We start from the raw sequence: 26,974 nt of genomic DNA, 5'->3' as shown, positions 1-26,974 counted from the left end.
ACGTCACCTCCTGTCGCCGGCTGTCTTCGGTGACAGCGCAGCTCTGACCTACTGGACCTGCTCTACGCCATCTACAGACGCCGACAACATCTCTCGCAAGTGTACCCCGTCCTCGGACTCCAGTGACCGTTCTTCCATCTTTCCTGTCTCTCCTATCCCCTCAGTTTGTTGTTGCTTCTTCTTCCTCTTTCCTATACCTTTACCTCTACCCTTTTATCCCTCCTTACCCCCATCCCTTTGTGAGCTCTGTGGCGGTGTCGCTCACTGAAGCAGACAATAACGGGGCTCACTTTTCTCTTCCTTTCTCTTAAGAACCACTCCGATACACGGAAGCGAGCGGAACACAAAGACGCCGGTCGGAGGAGCAGCAGACGAGCGGCCGCATCGGCCGCATTATGTGCAAGAGCGCTACGTCATCGCGCGCAGCAGCCAATGGCAGTCGCGGGCTCCCCCGCGTCCTTGGGGAGCGCGCGCTTCGCCCAATCCCAGCTGCGCGCCTCAGCCGCGGGAAACTTGAAAGCTCTCGCGAGCCCTCCAATCATGAGCGGCTTGCTCCTCTCCTGCGCTGCCGCCGGCGACGCAGGTGGCGGGGAAAGAAAGAGCAAGAATTCACAAACAAAACAACACCAAAATGGCGGCGCTCCGTCGAGCGGTCGAGAAACTGCGATCACGCCAAGTTGGGGTATTTTGAGCGCTCGCGCGCCGCTCGAGGGCCGCCGCGGCATGTTCTAAACTTTATTTCAAATGGTTTCGCGACGAATTAGACGTTGATATTTACAGAAAAGGTAGTTTATGACACATACTGCCCGAATATGTGGTTTGCCAAAAATCGACTTTTTCGCGATTTTTCGGTTTTCAAAGGCCGCGTCCCCCCTTAAATTATCCAGTGTGAATAGAGCCCTGCTATTTCAATGAACGTAGTATGTTGAACTACCCCACTGAGCGAACAGTGATGAAGTTCATATTAGCATTTTCTGCACCTGTCAAATATTTTGACAGACTCTGCGATATTAAATATAGATCTGCCAAACTCGCAACTTTGAAATTTGAGAGATTCGTAAAACTGAGGAGTAAGGGTGGCGAAAATGTCATACACCATTCTACATGATTGCCAGTAGCTCATTTAGATGTCAGTTATTATACTGCTACTCAGAATTTTGCGGCGTACAAACTCATGAGTAACTTAGCAAAATGTGCAGTGTCCTGTCAATAACGCTAACAGCCCCTTCCAAATCTCAACACACACACACGCACACACACACACACGCGCGCACACACACACACACACACACACACACACACACACACACACACACACACACACATATATATATATATATATAAAATAAGAAGAAGTACTCTGGCACAGAGGCAGCAGCATCGAGCATGCAGCAGAGCTGTAAGTTTGTGTCGAAATTAGGGGCGAAGACCATGCCACCATCGAGGTAACACAAAAAGATGTTCCATTTATGGCCACGCAGAATGCTGTCCACCATTCATTCGAACGTTGCAGGTGCATCGCAATGTCGAAAAGGCATGACGACGAATCCATATAAACTGTCTGGCATGACAAAAGTGGTTTTGAGGCGATTGGCCTCCACCATAGCACCTGCCATTAGCCTGACCACAAGTATAACGAGGAGAAAAACTCAGCCCTCTTTAAACAGTCCAAAGCATCGACAATGCGTGGCAGTGGATAGACATCTATTAGCGTGACCTTGTTCAATCACGGGAAATAAACACAGAAACGTATGGAATCACCTTTCTGTTGAACCGCCTGCGTCCGAAGCGTCGGACGCAGGCGGTTCTTTCGACGGTTGGTGAGGAGCTGAGAACACTGCGAAGGTGTTAAATCTTCAGCAATGAACGGTCCAGATATGTCCGCTGATGTTGGGTCAGGCACAGAGATGACAGCCACTTCACAGATAGTGGTGGAAGGCGCCTCATCAAGGACGAATATAATTCTGGTGGAGTTGATCGTCTCGACCTGGCCAAGGCATCCGTGATAAAACAGGGATAAAGGTGATGACTGATGATCATATATTGGCATAGTGGTAGAGCCTTCGACAAGGTCGAGAGACGCAAAAGGCAGCGGAAGGCTCTTCGGGGAACTAATATTTGAGATGGTGTGAAGAAGACTGTGTCATCGAATATGGCACTGCATGAAACTGGTACGAATGCGAAAGAGCATGGAGGGATTTCGGTGTTGTCATTAACGACTAGTTTAGAGGTAGACTGGATGTCGACGGAGGCTCGGTCATTCAGTGCGCAGAATTGAACCTCAGCCCAAGCACACTCGATTACAGCGTTGTGACGCGACAAAAAGTCTCTTACCAAGACAATGGTATGGGATCACGATGAAAGAATGATGCACTATATTGTATACAGAACGTCCTCAATTGTCACACGGGCTGTACAGACTGCGATCGGTTGAAGAGGTTGAGCACTGGCTGTGCAAAGCGACAATCTGAAGAAAGGCGTCATGACCTTACGAACTGAGCGGCAATATCCAGCATGGATAACAGTAACAGCTGCACCAGTATCTACAAAAGCGATTGCAGCGACATTTTCTATGCAAACATTAATAACATAAACAGGTGACGAATGAGGACTTGGGCAAACCGAAACTTGCACAGTTCTTGACTCAGAAACTGCATCTAGTTTCTTTGTTCGTTAGGCACAGGCTGTCAACGCATAGGAGAAGGTGAGCGGCGGTGCGGAGAGGGCGAGCGAAGATGTCCCAACCGAGGGCGGTGGTTATCCTGATAGCGAGCTTGCGTTGGAGTGGAGTAACCGTAACGCGCGTTGGAGTCAAGTAGAAAGAAGGGCTCTCGGCGGTTTTCATCGATGATGTACGTCCGGAGGCGGCAATACCTTGCGACGGGTCAGGGGTATCAACATACCAAACATATCAGGCGACTGTCAAAGCTGCGTATTGGATTGGTGATGTTAGTGCCACTCCAAGAGACAGGAAGTGGGGGATAGCTCGCAGGAGACAGGAATGGAGGTGCAGGCACTTGAGAGTTGGCATGGCTGCAGCTGCAGCGTAAGTGAGTAAAGCAGTTAGAAAATTATGCTCACAGGCAGCTGCAAGCGCCTGCGCGGGCTCTCCTTGAATGATGCCATGGAGAAACGATCGTAGAGTTGTGGTAGGATTCAGGGTGAAGGTACCAAAGAAAACTGTCGTGCGACTTCATCACGGAAAAAGGCTTTTATTTCGGCTATTAGCGACGCTTGGTCATGACCGTTAGTCACGCTGGACAGTCATGCCAAATCGTGCGCTGGAGGACGTCTTGTCAGAACTCGCTGCTTCCGCGATTCTTTGTAGCTTTGGCACAAGCTAATGACGTCGTTAACCGTGGTTGGGCTCTTCGCCAAGAGCATTTGAAAAGTGTCGTTGTAAATCCCTTTCAGAATGTGCTTAATTTTTTCAGTTCCCGTCATTGTAGCGACCATGCCTTCGTCTTCTCCACAGAGCAGACGCCGTTCGTCATTATCACCAGTGCTCCTCATGAGCTGCCGCTTGCTCGAGGGCTCGAAGCCATCAGTTTTTTTTTAATATTATTATTGTTCCATTAAAGAGTGTTTCTTTTGGACGTGCCGTCTCTCCTTCCTGCACAACAGCCAGGTAGCCAGCTGTAATGGTTAAGGGACGTTCGTCACTATGTTTGTTGATAGCGGACGAGAAAGGATTAACATGAACAATTTATTTGATGGCACGGGTGGAACGGCTGACGGTGCATGGATACGCTACCGTGTGCAGCGCCGTTGAGTCGGACGTCGCGGCCAACCCAGCAGTCAGGGTCGCAACTCCGGAGGTCCAGGATCAGGCCACGGCTCACGAGGACCACACCCGGTAGGCCTCGCCCATGAACCTGCTCTCGGCCACTGCACCCAGGCAGGAGCCGTTCAGCAGGCCCCGTCCTTGGACCTTGTACAGGCCGACGGATTCGACCTCAAACAGACACACCGGAGCTCGACATGGCCGACACGTACGGGTCCCACGTCCGGCTCAGGAACGCTGCCAGGAACTCGTCTTCTCGAGCGGCGCACCGCTTCCTCTGCCTTCGTGGCCTCAACCTTCGAGCTCTCTTCTCCGCACGTTCCTTCTTCTGTTGTCGATGTGCGACGCCGGTGACGCCGGCACTTGATGGCATGGGTGCGGCTACGGAGCAGTCAGCCCGCATCGGAGACGCGATGCTCCATGCAGGGAATGGCCAGCCCGTCCAGCGAACAGCTTGCGTCGAGACGCGATGCTCGGCGCAACCGTGACCATTAGCCATGCCACGTCCATCGCTGTGCCGAACGGCTGACGGTTGAGACGCCTCGCCGAGATCTGCGATGCCCTCGGCAAGGAAGAGAGAACAGCAGGCCAGGCCGCGCCCCGAGATGCAGTACTCGTGCCGGCAATGCCGCCCCAGCTGGTGGTTGGACGGCAGCAGCGTGGACGGCCGCGTTCTCTGGCCGGAACCTGGATCGCCTGCGTCCGACGCTTCAGCCCGCTGTCTCCCGTCTGGCAGAACGTCTCGCTCGTCCCTTGCCGATGTGCGATGCTCTGGTGACACCGGCACTTGATGGCATGGGTGCGGCTACAGAGCAGTCAGCCCGCATCGGAGACGCGATGCTCCGTGCGGGGAATGGCCAGCCCGTCCAGCGAACAGCTTGCGTCGAGACGCGATGCTCGGCGCAACCGTGACCATTAGCCAGGCCACGTCCATCGCTGTGCTGAACGGCTGACCGTGGAGACGCCTCGCCGAGATCCGCGATGCCCTCGGCAAGGAAGAGAACAGCAGGCCAGGCCGCGCTCCGAGATGCAGTACTCGTGCCAGCAATGCCGCCCCAGCTGGTGGTTGGACGGCAGCAGCGTGGACGGCCGCGTTCCCTGGCCAGAACCTGGATCGCCTGCGTCCGACGCTTCGGCCCGCTGTCTTTCGTCTGCCGCTGCTTCGGCTCGTCCCCAGCCACAAAGCCTGCTGCCACGTAATCGTCGCACGTGGCCCAATCGTGGCACGCCACCTCTATGGGCCACCGCTAGTCATCAGCTGATTGGCGCACAGTTGCCCGGTAATCGCACGTGCCTTGTCCCGCACCTTCGTCGTTGTCGTTTTTTCTCGAATCCTCACACTCGTAATCGCATGTGCCTTGTCCCGCACCTTCGTCGTTGTCGTTTTTTCTCGAATCCTCACAATAACCCCCCACACAAGAAAGTTGTTTCCACAAAGCAACTTTTCTCACACAACATTGAACAGACGTCGCTCCTCGAGCAGGAGCCTTTCAGCCTCCATGCGAGCTATTTCACGCTCAAGCTCCGCCTGTGCTGCTAGACGTGCCTTCTCTCGATCTTTCGCTCTCTGGTCCCTCATTTCTTTTTCCTCAGTGCTCACCCATGCCAGCAAAGCCTCTCCACTCAGCCCCATCTCCTTCCCTAGCTCAACTAGCTTTCTCTTGTCCATTCCCGTACGCCACACACAAACAACGTGAGGCTCTCAGATGTAACGCGAGAGCTTAGTCCTGTCGCGCAGACGCCAGATATTGTGATGGTTAAGGGACGTTCGTCACTATGTTTGTTGATAGCGGACGAGAAAGGATTAACATGAACAATTTATTTGATGGCACGGGTGGAACGGCTCACGGCGCACGGATACGCTACCGTGTGCAGCGCCGTTGAGTCGGACGTCGCGGCCAACCTAGCAGTCAGGGTCGCAACTCCGGAGGTCCAGGATCAGGCCATGGCTCACGAGGACCACATCCGGTAAGCCTCGACCACGATTTTGCTCCCGGCCACTGCACCCAGGCAGGAGCCTTCAGCAGGCCCCGTCCTTGGACCTTGTACAGGCCGACGGACTCGACCTCGAACAGACACACCGGAGCTCGACCTGGCCGACACGTACGGGTCCCACGTCCGGCTCAGGAACGCTGCCAGGAACTCGTCCTCTCGAGCGGCGCACCGCTTCCTCTGCCTTCGTGGTCTCAACCCTCGAGCTCTCTTTTCCGCACGTTCCTTCTTCTCTTGTCGATGTGCGACGCCGGTGACGCCGGCGCTTGATGGCATGGGTGCGGCTACGGAGCAGTCAACCCGCATCGGAGACGCGATTCTCCATGCGGGGAATGGCCAACCCGTCCAGCGAACAGCTTGCGTCGAGACGCGATGCTCGGCGCAACCGTGAACATTAGCCAGGCCACGTCCATCGCTGTGCTGAACGGCTGACCGTGGAGACGCCTCGCCGAGATCCGCGATGCCCTCGGCAAGGAAGAGAACAGCAGGCCAGGCCGCGCTCCGAGATGCAGTACTCGTGCCAGCAATGCCGCCCCAGCTGGTGGTTGGACGGCAGCAGCGTGGACGGCCGCGTTCCCTGGCCGGAACCTGGATCGCCTGCGTCCGACGCTTCGGCCCGCTGTCTTTCGTCTGCCGCTGCTTCGGCTCGTCCCCAGCCACAAAGCCTGCTGCCACGTAATCGTCGCACGTGGCCCAATGGTGGCACGCCACCTCTATGGGCCACCGCTAGTCGTCAGCTGATTGGCGCACAGTTGCCTCGTAATCACACGTGCCTTGTCCCGCACCTTCGTCGTTGTCGTTTTTTCTCGAATCCTCACACTCGTAATCGCACGTGCCTTGTCCCGCACCTTCGTCGTTGTCGTTTTTTCTCGAATCCTCACACCAGCGGACCTCGAGGTCCATAACACATGTTTCATCCTTCGTAAAGTGCCACTCAGTGAATATTTCACCAATGAAGAGGCCAAGCCGGCAAAGCCGATAAACTCGGCAATGCCGAAATGCAACATGAATGCCAAGATAAACGCCCAAACGCCCGCCTCACATCAAAATGCTAAGCCCAGAGCACCAGAGCGGCACAGCAAGGACTCGGATCTCAACTCCTATTTTTACGAAGATGAAACATTGAAACGAAAGACATCAGCTTCTTCACGAGAAAAGGGAGCTGTTCGTTCGAGAGCCCCTAGCAAGCGAGCAAAGCCTCAGACCAACGCATACGACAGCCCAGACTTCAAAGCCGTGGCACCACTGAGTAAGAAGCGTGTGCTCAAGGCAGCTACCATGAAGCCCCAACAATTGAAGCAACAGGACAGCTTTTCCAACTATCCTGAGGACAGTGCGCCGAAATCGCCTCCTGCCAAGGAGCAAGCAACCGCACAGTAGACACAAAAGGCTTAAAATGCTGCGTCAGCCAAGAAAGCAGCTGTGAAGCGGGACGAGTCTTTAAGCTCAGTCAGTTCAGACGAGCCTGAGCAGACAAAGGTGATGGCACTGATGTCAAGTAGTGCTGCCACTCTGCCTATTGCTTCACCAAATGCGACACCGGCTAAACTCCAGAAGGATGACAGGGAGTCATCTCTGCAAAGTGAAAATGGTAAGCCTTTCAAGAAGATTGTCAAGCCTCAGGCCACCAGACCCAAAAACACTAAGTTAAAGTTTGTAAACCAACAGACCTTTGTGGTTCGTGAATCTACCTCTCAGCCTGCCAGCCCATCTTCAACAGACGTACATTCAAGCCAATGCAAGCCATTTCATTCTGTTCTTAGCTATGCCTACGCATGGCAAGACATCTTTAGCGCTGAACTTCACGACCCCTGGACTTGGTCGTCAAGCAGGGGGTGGCACATGAGTTGTCAGCCATGCCGCAGTGCCCATCTCGCGTGCCTCCCGATAGATGGCAGCACCCGCCGCCACTCCCATTGTGATTCCTCCTCGCCTCGCTAGACAGCGCTCAGTGTCAGACGCCAGTAGAGACAGCTTTAGCCTACACACATTGCACACACAAAGAAGAAGAAACTTGGGCAGACAGTGAAGGGTTTGTTGGTAACATTTGCAAGAAGCACATCAAAATTAACCTTGTGCCAAACGATATCGAAAGAGCGCACAGAATCGGAAATGGTCAACCGGAAAAACCACGCCCGGTAATTGTTAACTTCTCCCAGTTCAAAATAAAAGAAGCAATCTTATCTAACGGTTTCAAACTGAAAGATACGCCGTACAGTATAGCTCCGGATTATTGTTTCGCTACCCGCACTGCCCAAAGAGAGCTTCTACGCTTTGCATGTGAGCACAGCGACCCTTTCAAGCTTCGTTACAAGAAGGTAGTTATCGGGAAAAAATCGTGCCACTATAATGCAACCCGAAAAGAAGTCGAAGGAATTTTTCCGCGTGAAGCTAGCAATTTCGCAACCCAGTAAATGCATCGCCAGTTACCTCACCCTCTCGCCATATCTAGAATCACCCCTCTAAACATGCAAATAATGTCACCTTTTCTATTCTCTACACAAACATAAGAAGCATCATGCCGAAACACGACAAAATATGTACCATAATTGAATCATCTGATTGTGACGTCGGGATGCTGACAGAAACATGGCTTTTACCTTCCATCAAAGATTCTGAAGTTCTTTCATACCTAATCAATTTCAGATTGCATCGCCAGGACCGTTTATCCGGTCGAGGTGGTGGCGTGCTCATCGCTGTTAAACATACAATCCTTCACTTCATTATTAGCATTACCAGTCCACTGGAAGCTCTTTGGGTAACTTGCGAAAGTTCCCATGGGCTGGTCATACTAGGTGTCTGTCACCCCCCCCCCCCCCCACCAAATCAGAGCCCAACTTTAACATCAGCTTTAACGACACCTACGACAAACTACACAAAATGTATCCCCGTACAAAGTTTATAATTTGCGGGGCTTCAATTATCCATCCAGAAAATGATCAAACAATGTTTCCCTTCGCAGCGGTGAATGCGGCGATTTCCTAGCCTGTTTAGAAAACTACCAACTAACGCAAGTAATAACCCATGCCACCAGAGAAACATTACGCAGCTCTATTATAATAGACCTTATTCTAATGTCGGATCCAAGTAGCCTGCATTCTCTCCATTACCTTAAAGAAATAAGTGATCACAAAATTATTTTTGCCTCTCTCAGTTTTACTTTTCCAGAAAATAAGCCTACACCAAAGCAGATAAAGCTCTACGGTCGTGGCAATTATGAAAATATTAACACCGAACTTGAACAAATTTACATTTCATACCAACAGGGATTGAACAAGCGCACCATAGAAAACAATTGGAAGTTATTAGTCGAAAAACTCAATCAACTAACTGATGCATGTATACCAAGCATAAAAATTAAAAACAAAACATCCGCTCCTTGGTTTAACAACACGATTAAAAACTGATGAACCGGAAAAAACACCTGTTCGGACGTGCCAAACAACAAAACCAACCGTCTCTATGAAAAGAATATTTCGACTCTGTGCGATGCCTCTCAATTAACATTCAAAACGCGAAACGCATTTTTTTTTTTTCGATCAACACTACCAGACATGCTCAAAAATAACCCTAAGAAATTCTGGCAAACAAAAAACCCAAGAAACATCTCGCCGATAACCTTATTTGGTACTAATAACAAATCGCTCAGTGACGTAGATTCGGCCAATGCCCTAAACAATGCCTTTTGTTCTGTTTTCACGCGTGAAGATAGCTTTTTTGCGAACTCCGGAGAGAACCTTGAGTCTATATAAGTGAGCCAATGTCACCTATTGAAATATCTGCAAATAGAATAAATAACGTAATTAGAAAAATGAAACTGTCATCTGCAAGTGGAAAACATCAACGGCAAAATATTAATGAACACACAATTGATAATTAGCACAGCATTTCAGCTGCTCTTCTCTGAATCACTTTCACAGGGACAGGTGCCAAGTGATTGGAAACTCGGTGAAATCACTCCACTGTACAAAAATGGCAACAAAGCATCCCCATATAACTACCGGCCCATATCGCTTACATGTGTCCCATCCAAAACTATGGAGCACATTTTATTTACCAACATCGTTAATCACCTCTAACAGCACAACTTCATTCACCCTTCCCTAAATGGTTTTTGAAAAGGCCTGTAGTGTGAAACGCAACTTGCTGCCTTCATCCATGACTTGCACACAAATCTTGACCGGAACATCCAAACTGATGCTTTATTTCTTGACTTTGAAAAGGCTTTTGATAAAGTTCCTCACCACCGCCTTTTGACCAAACCTTCTTTGCCTAATCTCGACCCATTCCTCTTGTCCTGGATTAATAACTTTCTCACTGACAGAAAACAGTTTGTCGTCATAAATAGAGCTAGGTCTCAAATCTCTCCCGTCCTCTCCGGTGTTCCCCAGGGAACAGTACTTGGCCCCCTGCTTTTCCGAATTTACATCATCAACCTTCCACACTGTATTACTAACAACATAAGATTATTCGTCGACGATTGCATTATTTACGCAAAAATCACTAGTCATGAAGATCAAATAGCTTTACAAGCAGACCTAACAGCCGTTCAAAATTGGTGCCACAAGTGACAGATGAGTTTAAACATTTCTGAATGTAGATCAGTGTCTTTTCACAGATGTACTAATCCGTTAAGTACAACTACGCCCTATATAACAGTTTTCTATAACCGACTAGCTCGTATAACTACCTTGAAGTACATATCTCAAGTGACCTATCATGGACCCTCCAGATCAATCACGTCATTTCAACAGCGAGTAGATCTTAAGGTTATACCCAAAGAACCCTGAAGTTTGCTCCCAGCCACTTAAAAATAGTAGCTTTCACCACAATAATACGCCCCAAATTAAAATATGCCGCAGCAATTTGGAACCCACACAAGCATTATTTCATCCAAAACCTAGAAGCCATCTAAAACTGCGCTGCCAGATTAACCTTTCCCAATTACTCATCGTTCACCAGTGTAGCAGACTTGAAGAAACGTGCCGCCTTAATTCCTCTTAGTCAAAGCCAAAAAACTGCGCGGCTCGTATTATTCCACAAAATCCATCACGCATCTCCATCCAGCATTTGCGTCACGCAACACCCCTATTTCTGTGATTTATGTTGCAACACTATGCAAGTATATTACCCTCGTCCCAGAACTACCACATTGGCCGAATCTTTCTTCATTCGGACAGCTAAGGAATGGAACGCCCTACAGGATACCATTGTTAGCATTCAGGATGCAGAAGCCTTTCAAAATTCCCTGTCAACCATCACTGAACCATAATAATTTTTTTTTTTCGTGTGACTTGCCATGCTAATTCTTGTGTAATGGTTTCTAGTGTCATCTTCCTAGTATGGCGTGTATGTATATTTTGTGTACTTAGCAATGTTTTGCACCCTATAAGTGGTATATTTTGTCACTGTAAAATGTTTTTATCTAGAGTCCACAAACAAATGTACTTGTTACCTCCCCCTTTTTTCTTGTTTTGTTTGTTTCTACCACTTCAGCTATGGCCTGAAATTTCTGTTTTTTGTTTTGTTGCACATCCAACTTTGCCTTTACCCATGTCTTGTATGCCCACCCCTCATGTAATCTACCTTCTGTTAGGGACCCTTGAGGAAAATAAAATAAATAAATAAATTTGTTTTATCTGCTGTAGCTAAATATTTGCTACGAAAAATGACAGGAAAGAGGAAAAACACACAGACCTGTCCAGAGCAGAGAAGACTACAGGTGGCGCCTTATGCGCACCATGTTGGGCATGGCCTGAAAAAAGTTGCCTCCAGGTACAATGAGTCTGTGGTGTTTTCCGCGCCAAGAAAACTGAATGGCTTATGTGCACACATCGGCAAAAAAAAGAAGTCACAGTAGGAAGTGAAGCAAGGGCAAATTTGTGTGAATTGTGTTGTTGGTGTCGTGTATGAAGTTCCACTGACTTTCCGGATGGTGTACATAGGCCAAACAGGTCGTTGTGTGAATTTTAGGGCATGGAAACATTTTAAATTATTAGAGAAAGGAACAGGCTCCAAATTAGCCCTTCATTGTAACTGGTGCAAATGTAAGCCAATGCTGAACAAACTCAGGATTTTGGGCAGAAGCCATGAAAAAATGGCACATGAAATACAGTTGAATCTCATTAATTCGAACACGCTTAATTCAAACTTCTGGTCAGTTCGAACTCATGATAAGGTCTCTTCAAAGCTATGTGTATTCCAATGGACAAAAACACCCGGTAATTCGAACGTGCAAACACTTGCGACGGTTATTTTGAACATACCGTGCTCCGAAAATGCTCTCAGCACCCTGCCCAATCCCATGGCGGCACCTGCGACACCTAAGCGCTGCCCGCAAAGGAAATGAAAAGGCAAGAAAAGGCTATGGTGGAATGTTTGCTCACTCTCTAATGCCGATCTGCGACGTGCCCTTGTCACGCTTCTCCCTTTTCCGTCCCTGCCACATAAAGACCCTTCTCCTTCCAACGCCGCTTGCGAAGAGAGAGAGGAAAAAAAAAGGCTGTTGCTGGGTTGAATGAATGTGTGGTTGAAGGAAAGGAAAAAGGCACTATCTTCTGCAGCCTTTGCCCCTTGCGGAAGCACGGCTCTGCGCCTTGAAGGAAGGAGGGGGGGGGTCTTTCACGCGCCCATGCCACGCTTCCCCCTTCTTTCCTGTCCCTGCCACATAACCCTTCTCCTTTCAACGACGCGCGCGAAAAGAGTGAAAAAAAAAAAAAAAAAAGCTGCCGTGGAGTGATGGTTTTCTCTCAAATGCCGTCTGCTTCTCTCCGCCTGGACGGAGATGCTCCTCCTTTCTCGTCATGTGCTAGCCATGCTACGGCTGCGCAGCGGAGAGACTACGCAGTCGTTGTTGTCGTCGTCTTTAGAAAGTGTCGGTGCTGGACATTTCCGCGTGCAACTTCTTTTGCCAGGAGAATGCTGAAGCCGAAGTAGAAATGCTTTGCAAGCTGCGTGCGGAATTGATTGACTTGCTGCAAGGCAAACGCATGCAGACGGGCATCACCGAATACTTGAAATAATAATGAATGTCCTGTGATTTGTAAATAAATGTAAGTCTTCTGAAACTTCCCCCTCGTGTGTTAGCTCAATGCACATGCACCACTGCATGGAGAGCCCTCGGTTTATTTAGCTTTCATTAGTTTGAACTTCTTTTAATTTGAACAAATTTTCGGGCCCCTTCGAGTTCAAATTATCGAGATTCGACTGTACTTTAATCTTTTCACATTCCAAAGAATTCTTGGCGAAGCATCTTGTAGTGATAGCTACATGGCGTTGCACAGGAAGGAAAAAACTTTCCTGGAATCTTTTTTGTAATCTTGAGTGATTAGTAGGACGAAGAAGGCATAGAGTGATTGGGCGTCAGTTTATTGTATTATGTGATTTCTGTTAGAAGCTTGTAGCATCACCACGGGACCACATGGGTACATATACTTGAGCCACCCGTACGTGAATAAACAGTTGGTAGTCTAGCTGCTTTCTTGTCTCCTGCTTCGTTTTCTGTGTTCATCATTTTATTGGCTGGAATCTTTTTTAAAGCAAAGCACCAACTAACTCATCAACGAGTGTTGTTAAAATATCCTTGTCAATCTCGTCCGGTCCGGATGTAATGACACTGCAGAAAAAAAAAAAAGGACGCCAACCAAGAGGGTGTCAAAAATATAACAAAAAAGATGTTTGGACTTCCAGACGGTATCCTTGTTCACTATGCTGGGAGGCCGAAGCATGAGATTTCGTCCAATTCTTGACTTCGTTTATCTACGCCAGGCGTATATGGCCAACCAAAGATTACCCAAGTCTCCCAAGTCTCCCAGTTTATTTCGAACCTCTTTGTTCAAAGGTCACCTGAACTTCAACCTGTTCTGCAAAGGCCAAGGCTTGATTCTGAAGTCATTGTGCATGCTGAGACTGGTGCACATGGCTTTCGGACACCTGGTAATATCGAAAGCTAAGTGGCAGTTACTTAAAACTTGAATCATGAACTGCAGAGCAGTTCGAGACTTCCAGAATCAGCTCTCCTTTGCTCACCGTCACCTTAAATACAGCTCTCCTTTGCTCACCATCACCTTAAATACAAGTGCCCGTTTGTTTTCACCAGTATTGAGCTTTACGCAAACTGCAAGGCTCAGCTACAGTTATTTCTATGTGAACACACGCATCAGAACAAACTGAATCACCTACAGCCTTGTCGTAAAAATAACACGTTATACGAAGCAAGGTTAGTGGTATGCAATTTGTCCTCGTAAGCTCCTAGTCAGCTCAAGATGAGTGTGCTCGAATTTGGACTGAACTTTAGCATGAGTGGCCCACTTGAACCAAAGAAACTGATATGCACCGTAGAGCATGCCATTGATCAGATGGATGACGCCGAACGAGACAAGGCCTTTACTTGTGCGATCAGAATTCTCGCCAAGTTCCCGCATAAAACGCACACTGCCCTATTGCCCGAACCGCACAACTCAATCAGGAATCTTCCCAAGAATTGTGGTATAGTGATACTGCCAGCTGACAAAGGGAATATCACTGTTATTATAAACACAACTGACCACATCAGTAAGACGTCAGACATCGTCTGAGATAGCAGCACCTATGCCGTCCTCGAACGTGATCCCACACTCAAGGTGAAATAGGAACTGCAGGAGCTTCTGGTAGACTTTTTCTGATACGTGAATCCGGAACACAAGGATTTTCAGTTTTCGCTTCTTTGCCACAACGGCTCCCCCCCGGCACTGTACAGCCTATTCGAAATTCATGTTTGGCACGCCAATACGGCCCATCGTGATTGTCACGCGTTCGCCTCTCTGCAGGCTTTCGAGCCACCTTCACTATGCATGCTCCGCTGCTCAAAAGTGGCCCCACAATCATCCGTGACTCGCAAGACATCATTGACAAAGTGCGTCGTCTCACTGTGGACGATAATAAAATCATAATGACATTCGACGTCAATTCCATTTTTACCTGTGTTCCTGTGGCACTTGCTGTAAGTGCCTGTAAAGCTGCCCTGTAGGCTGATGAAAAACTGGGCAAACGCACCATGTTAAGACAACTGGATTTCTGTTTGAACAATACCTACTTTACTTTACGTGATGTGATTTACAAGCAGCTGCATGGAGCCTTTCTGGGCGCCTCGATCTCAGTAACGGTGGCAAACCTGGCTATGGAGTCAGTGGAAAGCCAGGCTCTGGCTTCCTTCGACCCTTCTCTGAAAGTATTCTTCCGATATGTTGATGATCGTGTTTGCATCTTAAAAAGCACCCTGGCCGCATTCACCAACCACTTGAATACCATTGAGAAAGCTATAAAAACCCCTTGAAAGAGAAGAGCTCTGGACGTCTACGTTTTCTTAAAGTAGTGGTACAGCGGGACCAACAGCGTCTGGTATTCAAAATTCCTAGGAAAGACACAAATAGTGGGCGTTATCTTCATTTCGCGTCAGTCAATCCTCTCAGCCACGAACAGTCTGTGGCCTTTTCTTTAATAAAATAATAAAGAGGGCACGAAGAATTCGCAGCAAGCCAGAAGGCTTCGACTGCGACTTAGCATGTATCCGATGCGAACTGGGCGCGTGCAAGTACTCCAGAAGTTTTCTTGCTTCGTCCGAGAAACGTTCAAGGCAGAGCGACTACCATGCAAAAGCGTTGGTCTCGGGTTCGAACATCCAGGACGAATTTTTCAACACCTAACAGGCTTTTCTTTCTGAGAAATCGTACGAATTTCTGTGTGGCTTCGTGCTACAAAATGGTGGTTGTCTGTCCCTTTCTTGAACCTTCTGCCACATGTAGATTTCCAAAGAACTGATTTACGATAGTTATGTCCTTGTGCTTCAAGTTGTCGATGACTTCGCCCTGGCCCTGTCAATTGCTAGTTTTCTGGTTAGCTCAATTGGCAGAGGGACCGCCCCAAAAAAGTGTTGATTCGGGGTGCGAACCCCAAACTAGAACAAACTTTTGCTAAGAGGCTTTTCTTTCTGAGAAATCCGGCTCCATGCGATAAAAGGGCGGTTGTTTCCTTTACCCTTATTAGCATATGCTTTAATGCATAAATGGTGAATAGGAATGAGTGCAGCAACACGATAACATGATCTATGTGGTTCCTTGGAGCTTTTAAAACGTTTATGACACTTGAGGAGTCTTTTTATATAAAGATGTATCTGATAATTTCTATTCTTTGAAGTGTTTAATGGCTGCCAGAATCACACAAGCCTCTTCTATGAAGATGCCTGCATGTTCACAACACTGCTACCTGAAAAGAATGGACCGACAGTAGTGCGCAACATGCTAGTGTGTCACTATAAAGCATCACTAAAAACAGTGTTCATTGAAAATGTCAATGCCCAGCAGCTCTACCACTGAAAATCTTGAATGCAGCACAGCGTGCACTTAAATCAGAAAAGATTGTTCAACACTTATCATTCAGCATGCTCTCATCCCTTATATAATCATTAGTTCTATGAAATCAAGTGAAATGATCATAAAAATTGCATAGAAAACACATCTGCATAATTACTTTATAAACAGTAGCTTGTAAACTAAAGATAGCATCAAATAACATTTCTTGTAAATATTTTTGGCTTCTAATCTCTTGAGTAAGCCTAGGCCCCTAATTATAGATGCATGTCCCTCAGACCATACAGCGGTAAACAGATTCATATTTTCCCATGTACAATGTTACATGGCATAGAAACATCAACATGGCCTTATGCCTACTTATAAAATATGTGCTATTTTTCGCTAATGAATGAAAGCTTATCACAGTTGACAAGGTGGCAAACTGGGCCACAGTTGCTGAGGAAAACTCACCAAAGGCAAGTTGTAGTACAGGCCGAAAATCATGCGTGGCAGGAAGGCAAACAGTGCGTCTTGCAGGCACACCTGCACACATTCATATGTAGTGAGAAATTTACGCAAACCGAGACAGGTTTAGCCCCCTTCCATGATTACAGCATGAGACGAAAGCAGAAAAAAGAGGGCACACAACACACCTGCAGCACCGAGTGACAACTGATTTGCTGAACATTTCGTGACAGGCGTTATACCAGGAACATCAGAAAAAGAGGTGAGGAAAGAGACAGACAGGCACCAAACTACCAACTGCTTATTGCCGGTAAAGGCTGAAAAACGGGCAAACTTCCACCCACGTACACTGGAGTTAAATAGTTACCACAAACATCTCGTCACGTGAGCATTCGATTAAACAAGGACAACTCAGATTGATAGAATGAATGAAGACAACTCAGACTGAAGTAATGAGTGGGCACAAGCCCACTCATTACTTCAAGTATAATACTCCTCTAGCAGTTCCCTTACAGTCTGGTCCCTGCTTTTGCCGATAATCCTAGCTTACTCAAAACCTGGCACACACAAGCATGACAACTGATATTTTGACAGCAGCAAGCTTTTTTATACCACTGACGGCCAGAAGAAACATGCAAGAAACATGCTTGGATGTAACATAAGTGCTGGCAATAAACAGATATGCATCATATTTCACCGTGAAGGTATTTGATTTTGTGGGGGAGAGTGGGGGCAGTGATACTGTGAGTGAGCTTATACACATATCCGACAACTTCGATATCCCATGTGCCTCCTGTATATCTCCTGTTACAGCGTCACAATGTTAGGCCACACGGCTACAAGTGGCTGCGTGTGCCACATTGCGCAACAGTGAGCATACGCATGCGTCTGTGAACCTTGTGAACCAATGTACTAAGATAGCAGTGAGACTGGCAAGCATCGTCAACATACAGGAGGCTCAGGTGATAGCCAAGTTTCAGGATATGTGTGTGTAACGCCCCCTTAGTAGCATTGTCACAAGAGAAGTCTGATACCTTGACTGTGAAATTTAATGTGTGTCTGTTTTCTGCCAGTGTTAATGTACCAAGCATGCACATTTCCTAATAATAATAATAATAATAATAATAATAATAATAATAATAATAATAATAATAATAATAATAATAATAATAATAATAATAATAATAATAATGGTAATAATAATAATAACATAGCAAATTTCACTAGGAAGGAATGCCAAGCTCGTGATGCGACAGGGTGCTAGCAAAAAGCGTCTAACAGCATGAAAAGGGCCAGCATGTCACATACAATACTATACAATCAAAACAGCAATGGACAAGAAATAACTGCAAAAAAAAGGCCTGTAAACTTGGTGACAATTTCAAATAAGAATCGAAGTCCATTTAGATGACAAGACTGAAAATGGTAAAGGCAGAATCGCACTTACACTCAAACCTAGATCTCATTACCCTGAATTTTGCTAAATATCGGTTATAACAAAGTAACTGAAGAATAGTCTTGCAATAGAAATCGTGTTAGGAATAGACCTTTACAACAAACTTCTGGTTATAATGAACTTACTTTAGTTTAAGAGGCCACTCTGTTAATTTGAGTGCATACATTATTACTTCAAGGCTATTTAGTTGCTTAGATTAACATATTAGTCTAAGCATGGAGAGCCTGTGGCTGCAAGTACATCAGCACTCGGTGGCCATTGTTTGTACGAGCGTATAGAAAGTTCCACGTGTGACTGCGTTGTGTAGTGTATGTTCTAGCATGTGGGGAGTGGCAAGCTTTTTAAAAACAGTCCGTCAATCAATCTGCGGTAGGCATGATATAATTTTAATAGAAGTATTTTGAACAAGATTGGCAATGACGTTATTCCAAGATCTTCAAATATAGGCTTTGTATGGGTGACATATGGTTCATCGGAGATGATTATTACTTCTTTTAAATGCAAAGCATTTCTCTGGCAACTTTAGACACTAAGCATGTGTGTCTGTCTATATATTTAGCCGTTTTCATCTGGGTACTCTCATGGTTTTTCCCCCTTAACTTGGTGTGGATCCAAATTATGATGTTAGGGTGAGAGGGTTTGACAATTATGAAATATATGGTCAAAACAAAAATAATGATAAAATTATGTCATGTACGATGTCAAACCCCTTCCTCCAGACCCATATGCTTACATCACGAGTCATGGTATGACGGTATGCACCACAGGTGTTGGGCAGTTTATATCTACTGAGGAATGGCAAGAACAGACCTTGGCAATTTAAATGCAAGGGTGCTAAGAAAAACTGACATTGGCACCACTGATGCGACGAATAAAAATAATATTTGTTACGGTCACAGCAGCAATGGAACCCATGGCGACCAAGAGTTCTACCACAGTATTCTAATAGAGAGGCAAGCAATAGCAGGTCGTGAAAAAAGACCCTATGCTGGCGTATTGTTTGTGAAACATCAATCGTGGTTGCACTGCTGCCCACCTAATTTTCAAAACATATACATATGGTCTCCAATCTTACAGGGGTCACGTCGGGCTTGTGTCAATTGAACTTAGGCACCAAACACCGAAGTTAGTCTACATAGCACTATGAAGGGCTACCATCCTCGCAAGCACAAGCGCTGCATTTTAGCTTACCGCTTCAGGTGTAGGTGATACACATGTCGCCCTTGGCATCATTATGCAACTGTAAACATGTGGTTATATAAAACATGTGCGAATGTTCAACATACATATCTGTGCATATAACAATTGTACGTATGCTTAGCATCACTACATAATGTACAGTATAGCTCCGAGAATGACCACTGGCGGCGTGGCAGTTGGGGCCTAAAAACGTTGGTTGGGGCAAAATGACGCCACGGCTACAACTCGCTTGCTCCACTGTTGAGTATCACCTTCTTCTGCACCCGCTGTGTTCCCGCTCTTACCTGATACAGTCATAGAGAAATATTCTTTCATAAAGAGTGGCCACTTGAGCCTTTCCGCAACCGAGCAAGAAAGGGTCTGAACAGCCGCTAGATAGCGTACCCCTGCTCGTTTCTACTCTTTAGTCAACATTTGTAATAGTCGTCTCAGGAGGACCACAAAAACCTAAGTTTGACATTAAATTTAAAAATAAAAAAGACGTCACACTTTTGTCACAAAGGTGAAGCAATGAATGCAATAGCAACAAATTGGAATATCCCACTGTGAATGACAAGCCAGCGCCCTCTCTATTTTTTTCAGGCCTGGGCAAACGCTTCCTTCAGGCCGTCCAGCACGCTTTGCCTCCACTCCCCGTTGCCACATGGAAGCGCTGCTCGAGTAAACTACGTACACGCCTTCCACCCGGTTTTAGGGTGATGTCAGCCTTTCAAAGGGTACATGCCGACGCCCCTAAGTTTTGACGGTCGCCGTTGTTGCCAACTTCTTTTGTTGCCATTTTGTTTCTCAACTCAACCGGTTCAACGTGGTCAACGTCAGTGCAGTCAATGTTCAGGTGGTTACAGGTTGTCTCCACGCACACGGTGTTAGTTATGTAGCACTGTGACGACCTTGGAAACAGTGGTTACACGTGCCCTACCTGTGCGTTTCAACAAGGTTTTATTTGAGTGGAACTTGATGCCACAAATTCTACGTTCTTTGTGGTGCGCGTCAATGTTCGCTAGCACTGCATCAACGGTTGCTCACAGCGAACAAAGCATAACCGGCTGTTGTGTTCCACAATGTTCAAACAACACTCAGAACGGAGTGAGAATGCTTCGCTTCCTGTCGAGCTCAACGCGAAAGAAAAGTTGGCTGACCCAAATCAAGCGAGACTGGTTGGTGGTGACGCCATCGTCACATGTATGCATGGTGAGTACTGTGTTTTGCAATGCTGTCTGTGCCACAGTTATGTAGGGATGTGATTTGTACACTATACGATTGACGTACTGCAAGCTGATGTGCATCAATCAAAGTAGATTACCATTAGACGGATAAAAAAAACAAGGGCTGGAGGGGGGCTGGGGGGGGGGGGGGGCTGTCGCAAGCATGGGTGAACATGAATGTGGACTTTTGCGTGTGCAATCGTAACGTGGACTAGTTCCAATTCACCGGACCTACAATGCTATTTTGAAAGAAACTTTTACCTCTGTTCAACTCTAGTTTTCATGTTGGAATATGTTGTACCGTGAGGCCGACTCGCTGCACGGAACACACAGGGCACGACACTGAAGCACCGGCCGACACGAGGTACGCAGCAGCCGGTAGCCAAACAGGAACTGATTTATTCTGTACAATGCCGCACATATACACACAGGGTAGCACACCCTGAGGGCGAAAACACTTCACATGAAACTGAATCTGGCAACTACGAAATCAGAACTGAAACACCACACAGTCCCCCCCAAGAAAGAACAGGAAATATGGCTCTAAGATCTTTATACAATGATCAACAAAACCTGAGTAACTTTTATAACCTTATACAATTTTAGGACAATGTAATGACACATAGAACTGTATTTAAAACCTCAACATCCCCCCTCCTTTTGTCCTAAGGTAACCAATTGAAAAACAGAGAAGCGGCATGAGAAGGAGAAAAAAACAAAAAAACATAACTATGTACACAGTCCACCATAGCTGAACGCACTTACAAAGTCAACATACAACAAAAAATCACGGCATAACAGCGTATCCCTTATAACTTTATACAATAAATAAATCTACAGCCAACACACAACAATGCACACGTATGGTAGAGATTCCAACATACGAGTAAGAACGAATTTAGGACACGAAGTCCTTAAACCTGGACGGTTTCTTATGCGAACGCTTCGAACGCCGAAGCTCATTGCGCTCTGAAGTACTCCCTGGCCGAGCAGCAAGTTCGGTATGTGACGATGAGCCTACTGGCTCGTTTACGCGCTGCTCAGGCACTTCTGAGAGCATTGAGGAGTCTGATGATTCGCTTAAGCCTCCCTCAGCTGTAGCTATGGACGAAGAACCCTGATGCAAAACATGAGAACCTGAAGGTTCGGAAGCATGTCCATCAGTCTTAGGGAGGATACTGGCATGGGAACTAGGCTCGTCAGTCAAGTATTGATACGAAGCCTGCAAAGAGTCCGAGGATTCTGAAGCATGCTCGGTGTACGGTAAAACTTCATGGTGACTGGGCACCACAGCCGAATTTGAAATTGGTGCCTGAATACCCGAGGACTCTGACGCGTGCTCAGTACACGGTAAAATATGGTGGCTCGGCACCACAACCGGATTTGAAACCGGTGCCTGAATACCTGAGGGCTCTGAAGCGTGCTCAGTGCACGGTAAATATGGTGGCTGGGCACCACAGCTGGATTTGAAACCGGTGCCTGAATACCGTTTCTTCCAGGGACAGATGGTGATGCTGCAGGAATAGGTATAGAAACCAATGGTGGAATCGAGGCAGAGTATTGCGACTGGTTCTGCAAAGGTGTTGAAGAGTGCAAGCGTAAAGATGGTTCCCGTTCGGAACGGACGATTACAAGTTTAGAAGCATTCCGAATCGATCCATCACTGAGCATAAATGCCTGGGATCTCAGTCCCGACGTAACGGTAAACGAGCCTCTATATTGTGTTTTTTCCCTGGAACACGTACTTTGACTCTTGGCCAACCTGAATGACTGGAGGTTTGACTCCTCGCTTCTAATCTACATAGTTGTTTATGTACTCCCGTTTATGAAAATCTCGCATCCTTACGATATTGTCCAAAACTGACTGCAAAGTAGAAGGCAACGGCAGATCAATCACATCAACCGCTGTGCGAGGTTGACGCTTATGAAGCAAGATTGCGGCAGACGATTCCGTAGTTGCCTGAGCAGAAAACGGTAAGCGCCTAAGTACTCTGAAATTGCCTTCTTTAGCGGATGTTGTTCTAGTTGGGCTAGTTGAATGTACTCTTTCAGAACCCTGTTGAACGGCACAACCTGCCCATTGGCTTGAGGATAGTACTTGGAAGAACAGATGTGTTGAATACCTCCTTCGGAAAGAAAGGTTTCAAACTGACAAGACCTAAACTGGGGACCGTTGTTTATTACTAAGTATGCTGGAAAGCCTTCACGGCAAAAGACTGAAGTCAAGAAGGTGATGACTGCGTCAGACGTATCGTCTCGAACAAAACAAACCTCAGGCCATTTGGAGTAATAGTCAAACTGACTGCAAAGAGACAATCTGAGGAAACATTTGAAAGAGGACCAATAATGTCCATGCCTAACTGCCTAATGGTTTGTCAGGAAAATAAATTGGTTGTAGGGGTGCAAAGACAGGTTTTGCCGATTCGTTGGCAGCCTAACAGATGCAACAGTTCCGAACCGCACTTTCCACTTGTTTGTCAAGGCACAGCCACCAATACCTGTCACGAAGCAGCTGCTTTGTACGAATTATGCCTGGATGATTCTCATGGGCTAACTGAATCAATTGCCCCCTGCAAGACTCTGGAACTGTAACATGTTCCCTGCAGAAAATGAGCCCATCGGCATAAGACAGTTCGCCTTTCACTGCAAAGTAAGGTACAAGTACTGAAGTCAAAGGCTTCTTTCGAGGCCAATCCTCAGCAATGTATTGAATAAGCTGCTGGAAAGTACCATCATTAGCAGTGGCTGCCTGTAACTCGTCCTTATTTAAGCATGCAGCAACTAAAGCAATTATCTCTTCTTCTGGCGCCTGTGCTGGCGAAAGGTGGGCTGGCAGCCGAGATAATGCGTCTGCTACAACATTATCGGCACCTTTGCAATATTGTACAGAAAAGTTTTAATATAACAGCCGGGCGCACCATCAAGAAACTCGCAAGGGGCGTCACCCCACCGCGCCAGCTGACAGCAAAGTAGTTAAAGCCTGGTGGTCAGTTTGTAATCTAAAATGCCGACCACAAAGATACACATGCCATTTTTTCACCGCAAACAAACAAGCAAGAGCTTCATGCTCTCCTGCTGAATACCGGCATTCCGCCGGGGACAATGTTTTAGATGCAAAAGCAACAGCTAGCAGCTGATCTCCTCTTTCTTGTTGGAGCACTGCTTTAATGCCGACATTGGATGCATCGGTGGTAACCACCATTAGAAGATTGTTATCAAAAATATTTATGACCGGGCGGTCAGCAAGAGTTTTTTAACCTGGTTGAAACTGGCATTGGCCTCAGCGGACCAGTTAAAACTTAGACCTTGCCGGAGATGCGGCGCAGAGGCTCAACAACATCAGCATAATGCGGTGGAAACTTTGCATAATATCCAACAAACCCAAGAAGGATTGGAGTGCTTTAACATCAGTGGGAGCAGGGGCATCAAGTATGACAGCGACCTAAACTCAACCGGCAATAACCCGCGAGCACTTATGTTATGACCTAAGAATGTAATTTCAATAGTAGCAAATACACACTTGTCATTAAGCTTCATGCCACAGGAATCTACTTTAGACAAGACACCTTTCAAGAAGTGCACATCATGCTCTTCCCAATTACGGCCCCAAACTATAATGTCCTTCAAGTAACAGACAACACCTTCAGTACATCGCTCATCATTTTTTTGAAAATCCCTGGCGCAGATGCCAGCCCGAAGCACACTCTGCGAAATCTGTAAAGCCCTTGATGTGTTACTAAAGTAGTAAGATCACGACTCTCCTCCGCTAACTCAACTTGGTGGTATGCGGACGCAAGATCAAGTTAGAAAAAATTTTAGCGCCTGTTAACTGTTGTAAATGTTCCTCGATGTAAGGTAGAGGGAACCAGTACACCACAATGGCTTAGTTCGGCTCACAGAGATCGGCTCACAGAGATCGACACACAGTCGGATGGAATTGTCCTTGTTGCAGACACCGAGCAAGGGAGACACCCAGTCTGAAGCATCTACCCTCTCAATGATGCCAGTTGACTCTAGTCATTACAGCTAGTCCAAAACTTGTTGCCTTAGCAAGAAGGGAAGACGACCCAGTTTGGCCGCCACTGGCTGCACACGAGGTCGACGTTTCGCACGATGAACGTAATTCCGAACGGTGCCCATGTCCGACGAAAACAGGTGGTGATACTCCGGTGGCGCATTCGCCAGAACCACCGAGGAGTCGACGAGAGAACAAGTGAGGGTCTCACCTCTGATGATTATTTTTAGAGCTCGGATGGCATCTAATCCCAGGAGCGAGGTGCTTTTGTCGGTGACAGAGAAGGGAATCGTGGCACAGTTGCCTTTGTGCGAGACTGTTGCCTTGAAATAGCCATGATTTTTTATAACTTGCTCCGAGTAATTCTGTAGAACGAGGTGCGAAGGTAGTAACTTGATATGTGAAAAGTTCGTCTTATAATCTTGGACACTGAGCAATGACATAGCTGCCCCATTTGTTACTCTACGGCCAAAACGTAAAGTAAGAAAGTATCCAATTTTCTTAAGTGTACTCCTTTATTTTTTAATTATGTGCACCTGACCCAAAGAACTTCTTTTCGAATCATATATATATATATATATATATATATATATATATATATATATATATTGTAAGGACGAGAAATAAGACACAACGCCTTTGCTGCAGGCCGGCTGTTCTTATTCTGCTTCGTCTTCCTCCTCTTCCTTCCTAGCATGCGAGTCTGTGCCAGAGAGAGTTCCAGTTTCGGTTTTCGTCATTACACTCGGCCATGACTGCTAGCATTGTCGTTGGGCCAAACGACAATGTTCTGGTAGGTAAGGCTAGCTGCAGCAGTTGACAGTGCTTCAGGTGGGCGAGGTTGGCTACATCGTCGTGGTCGGTCTCGACCACGCTGGAAGTTTGTCGAAATTGGCTCCGGCGGCCGACACTGGCTATGTCGTCTGGGTCGTTCACCGTGTCGTGATGGAGACTGGGTCCTGTGCGCGCGCGGAGCTGGCGGTAAAGTTTTTGGTGGGTGGGCTTGACTTTGTCGCCGTGGTCGAACTCGTCCATGATGCAACGTTTCCTGACAACTCGTAGAATGCAGTTCAGGTGGACGGCCCTGACTGTTCCGGCAAGGTCGCAGAGTAACCTGGAAACGCTGGTGTTTGTCCCACCGTCGCTGGTGGACTGAACTGCAGCGGGATGCCCTGCGAGGCAGCCATGATGACGTTTGGGCCATTTCTTGAAATGAGATGGGACGCAGCTCATGGTTGGGCATAAATACCACAGCAGAACTCCCAGACGTAGTCGAGCCGGTGGCTTCTGGCGAACTGTCATGTGCAAACATCGTATGCTGGGAGGAAACAGCAGGAGGGCTGGTCCTCGGCAAGTTCTCGATGGCAGTGGCCTCAGCGTAGCTAGGTATCTGGGCTTTCTCGAAGGAAACGTTCCTTGGTAGCCGAGTGTCTGCGTGGCTGAGCATGATCGTGGTCTGGTAGGGTTCAGTTGTGTCTAATACAATAGGATTGAGTGCCTCGATGTCCTCAGACGACGAGCGCGAGGGCCGTATCTCCGGACGAAGGTCTGGTGGGGGTATTTTCAGGTCGAATACCGATGCAGAGTCCGGGACCTGTAGTGTAGGATTCCAGCCACTTCGGTCAGGGTCAGCAGCAGGGAACTCCTGGCAGCATTCCGTTGACGAGCTGCAACGAACGATTGCAGCCTCGAGGCGGGGCGCTGCCTGGGCTCCATCCTCGGCCTCGGGGAAGATCGAGCTGGACTTGCTGGAGTCACAGGAAATCCGTCCGAAAGCGGCAATCAGGGCTGCACTCCATTCTGCCCAGGACTGCTGCCTGACGCCTTCGTACCTGTGCCATGCTGCGGCAGCATCCCGCAGGCGATCTATGGCCATGTCCCACTTCTGCTCTTCAGTCGTTCCGAGAGCGTTGACGGTTGCCACCCATTCCTCGGCGTCGTCCTGGAAGCCGCGAAATTCCGGTAGCGCGAAGGAAATCGGCGATGGCGGGACGGCGGGCAGAACTCCGAAATGTGCCCCCGCCAAGCAGTTCACTTGCTCCGATACCTCCGCGAGAGAACGCCGGAGATTGCGACGGTTCTCGGGCGAGCTTACCTCGAAGTTTTGTGCGGCGGCCGCAGCCAACATGGCATTGAGTGCGCACAATGTTGGCAAGATGGCAGGACATAGCTTGGAACTCGACGCTATGAGGGCGTTGGTCGTGACACGGAGTTGCGCGATGGTATGCTGCAGCTCCGCTGCGCTGTCGTGTGATCCGCACGAAGAGCCAAGGCCCGCCTCTGCGGAGGATACAGTGACTGCGGTATTCGAGGTGGTACAATTCTTGACCAAGGACGCGTGGACGGCGTCCCTTGGAAATCCAGCTGTGGTCGGATTCGTGGACATGGGTTCCAGGGCGCTGGAAGCGTCAACGACGTTCCCAGGCAAGCGGAACCCGTGTGATGAGTTGTGACCTGGTACTGTGGCGTAGATGAAGCGGTCTTGCGCCGCCGGGTAGGCCTCGACGCCGTACACGGTGGGTGCTTGAA

General features: G+C 47.6%; 1 protein-coding gene across 7 annotated transcripts in view; it reads right to left on the bottom strand.

Moving 5' to 3' along the window:
- LOC119164608 (EGF domain-specific O-linked N-acetylglucosamine transferase) overlaps positions 1–26,974 on the bottom strand; it is a 387,898-nt gene that overhangs the window by 91,511 nt on the left and 269,413 nt on the right. For 4 of the 7 annotated variants that reach the window (XM_075882748.1, XM_075882744.1, XM_075882745.1 and 1 more), the window contains one exon: positions 16,576–16,647. The exons of the other annotated variants lie outside the window; for them this stretch is intronic. In XM_075882748.1, the coding sequence (XP_075738863.1) occupies positions 16,576–16,647 (72 nt within the window). The remainder of the gene's footprint in view (positions 1–16,575; positions 16,648–26,974) is intronic. 7 annotated transcript variants of the gene reach the window in all.

This window comes from Rhipicephalus microplus, unplaced genomic scaffold (assembly GCF_043290135.1).
Source record: "Rhipicephalus microplus isolate Deutch F79 unplaced genomic scaffold, USDA_Rmic scaffold_13, whole genome shotgun sequence".
Classification (NCBI taxonomy): Eukaryota; Metazoa; Arthropoda; class Arachnida; order Ixodida; family Ixodidae; genus Rhipicephalus; species Rhipicephalus microplus.
The sequence above is the reverse complement of the archived record's forward strand: the minus strand, read 5'-3'. Positions and strand labels throughout refer to the sequence as shown.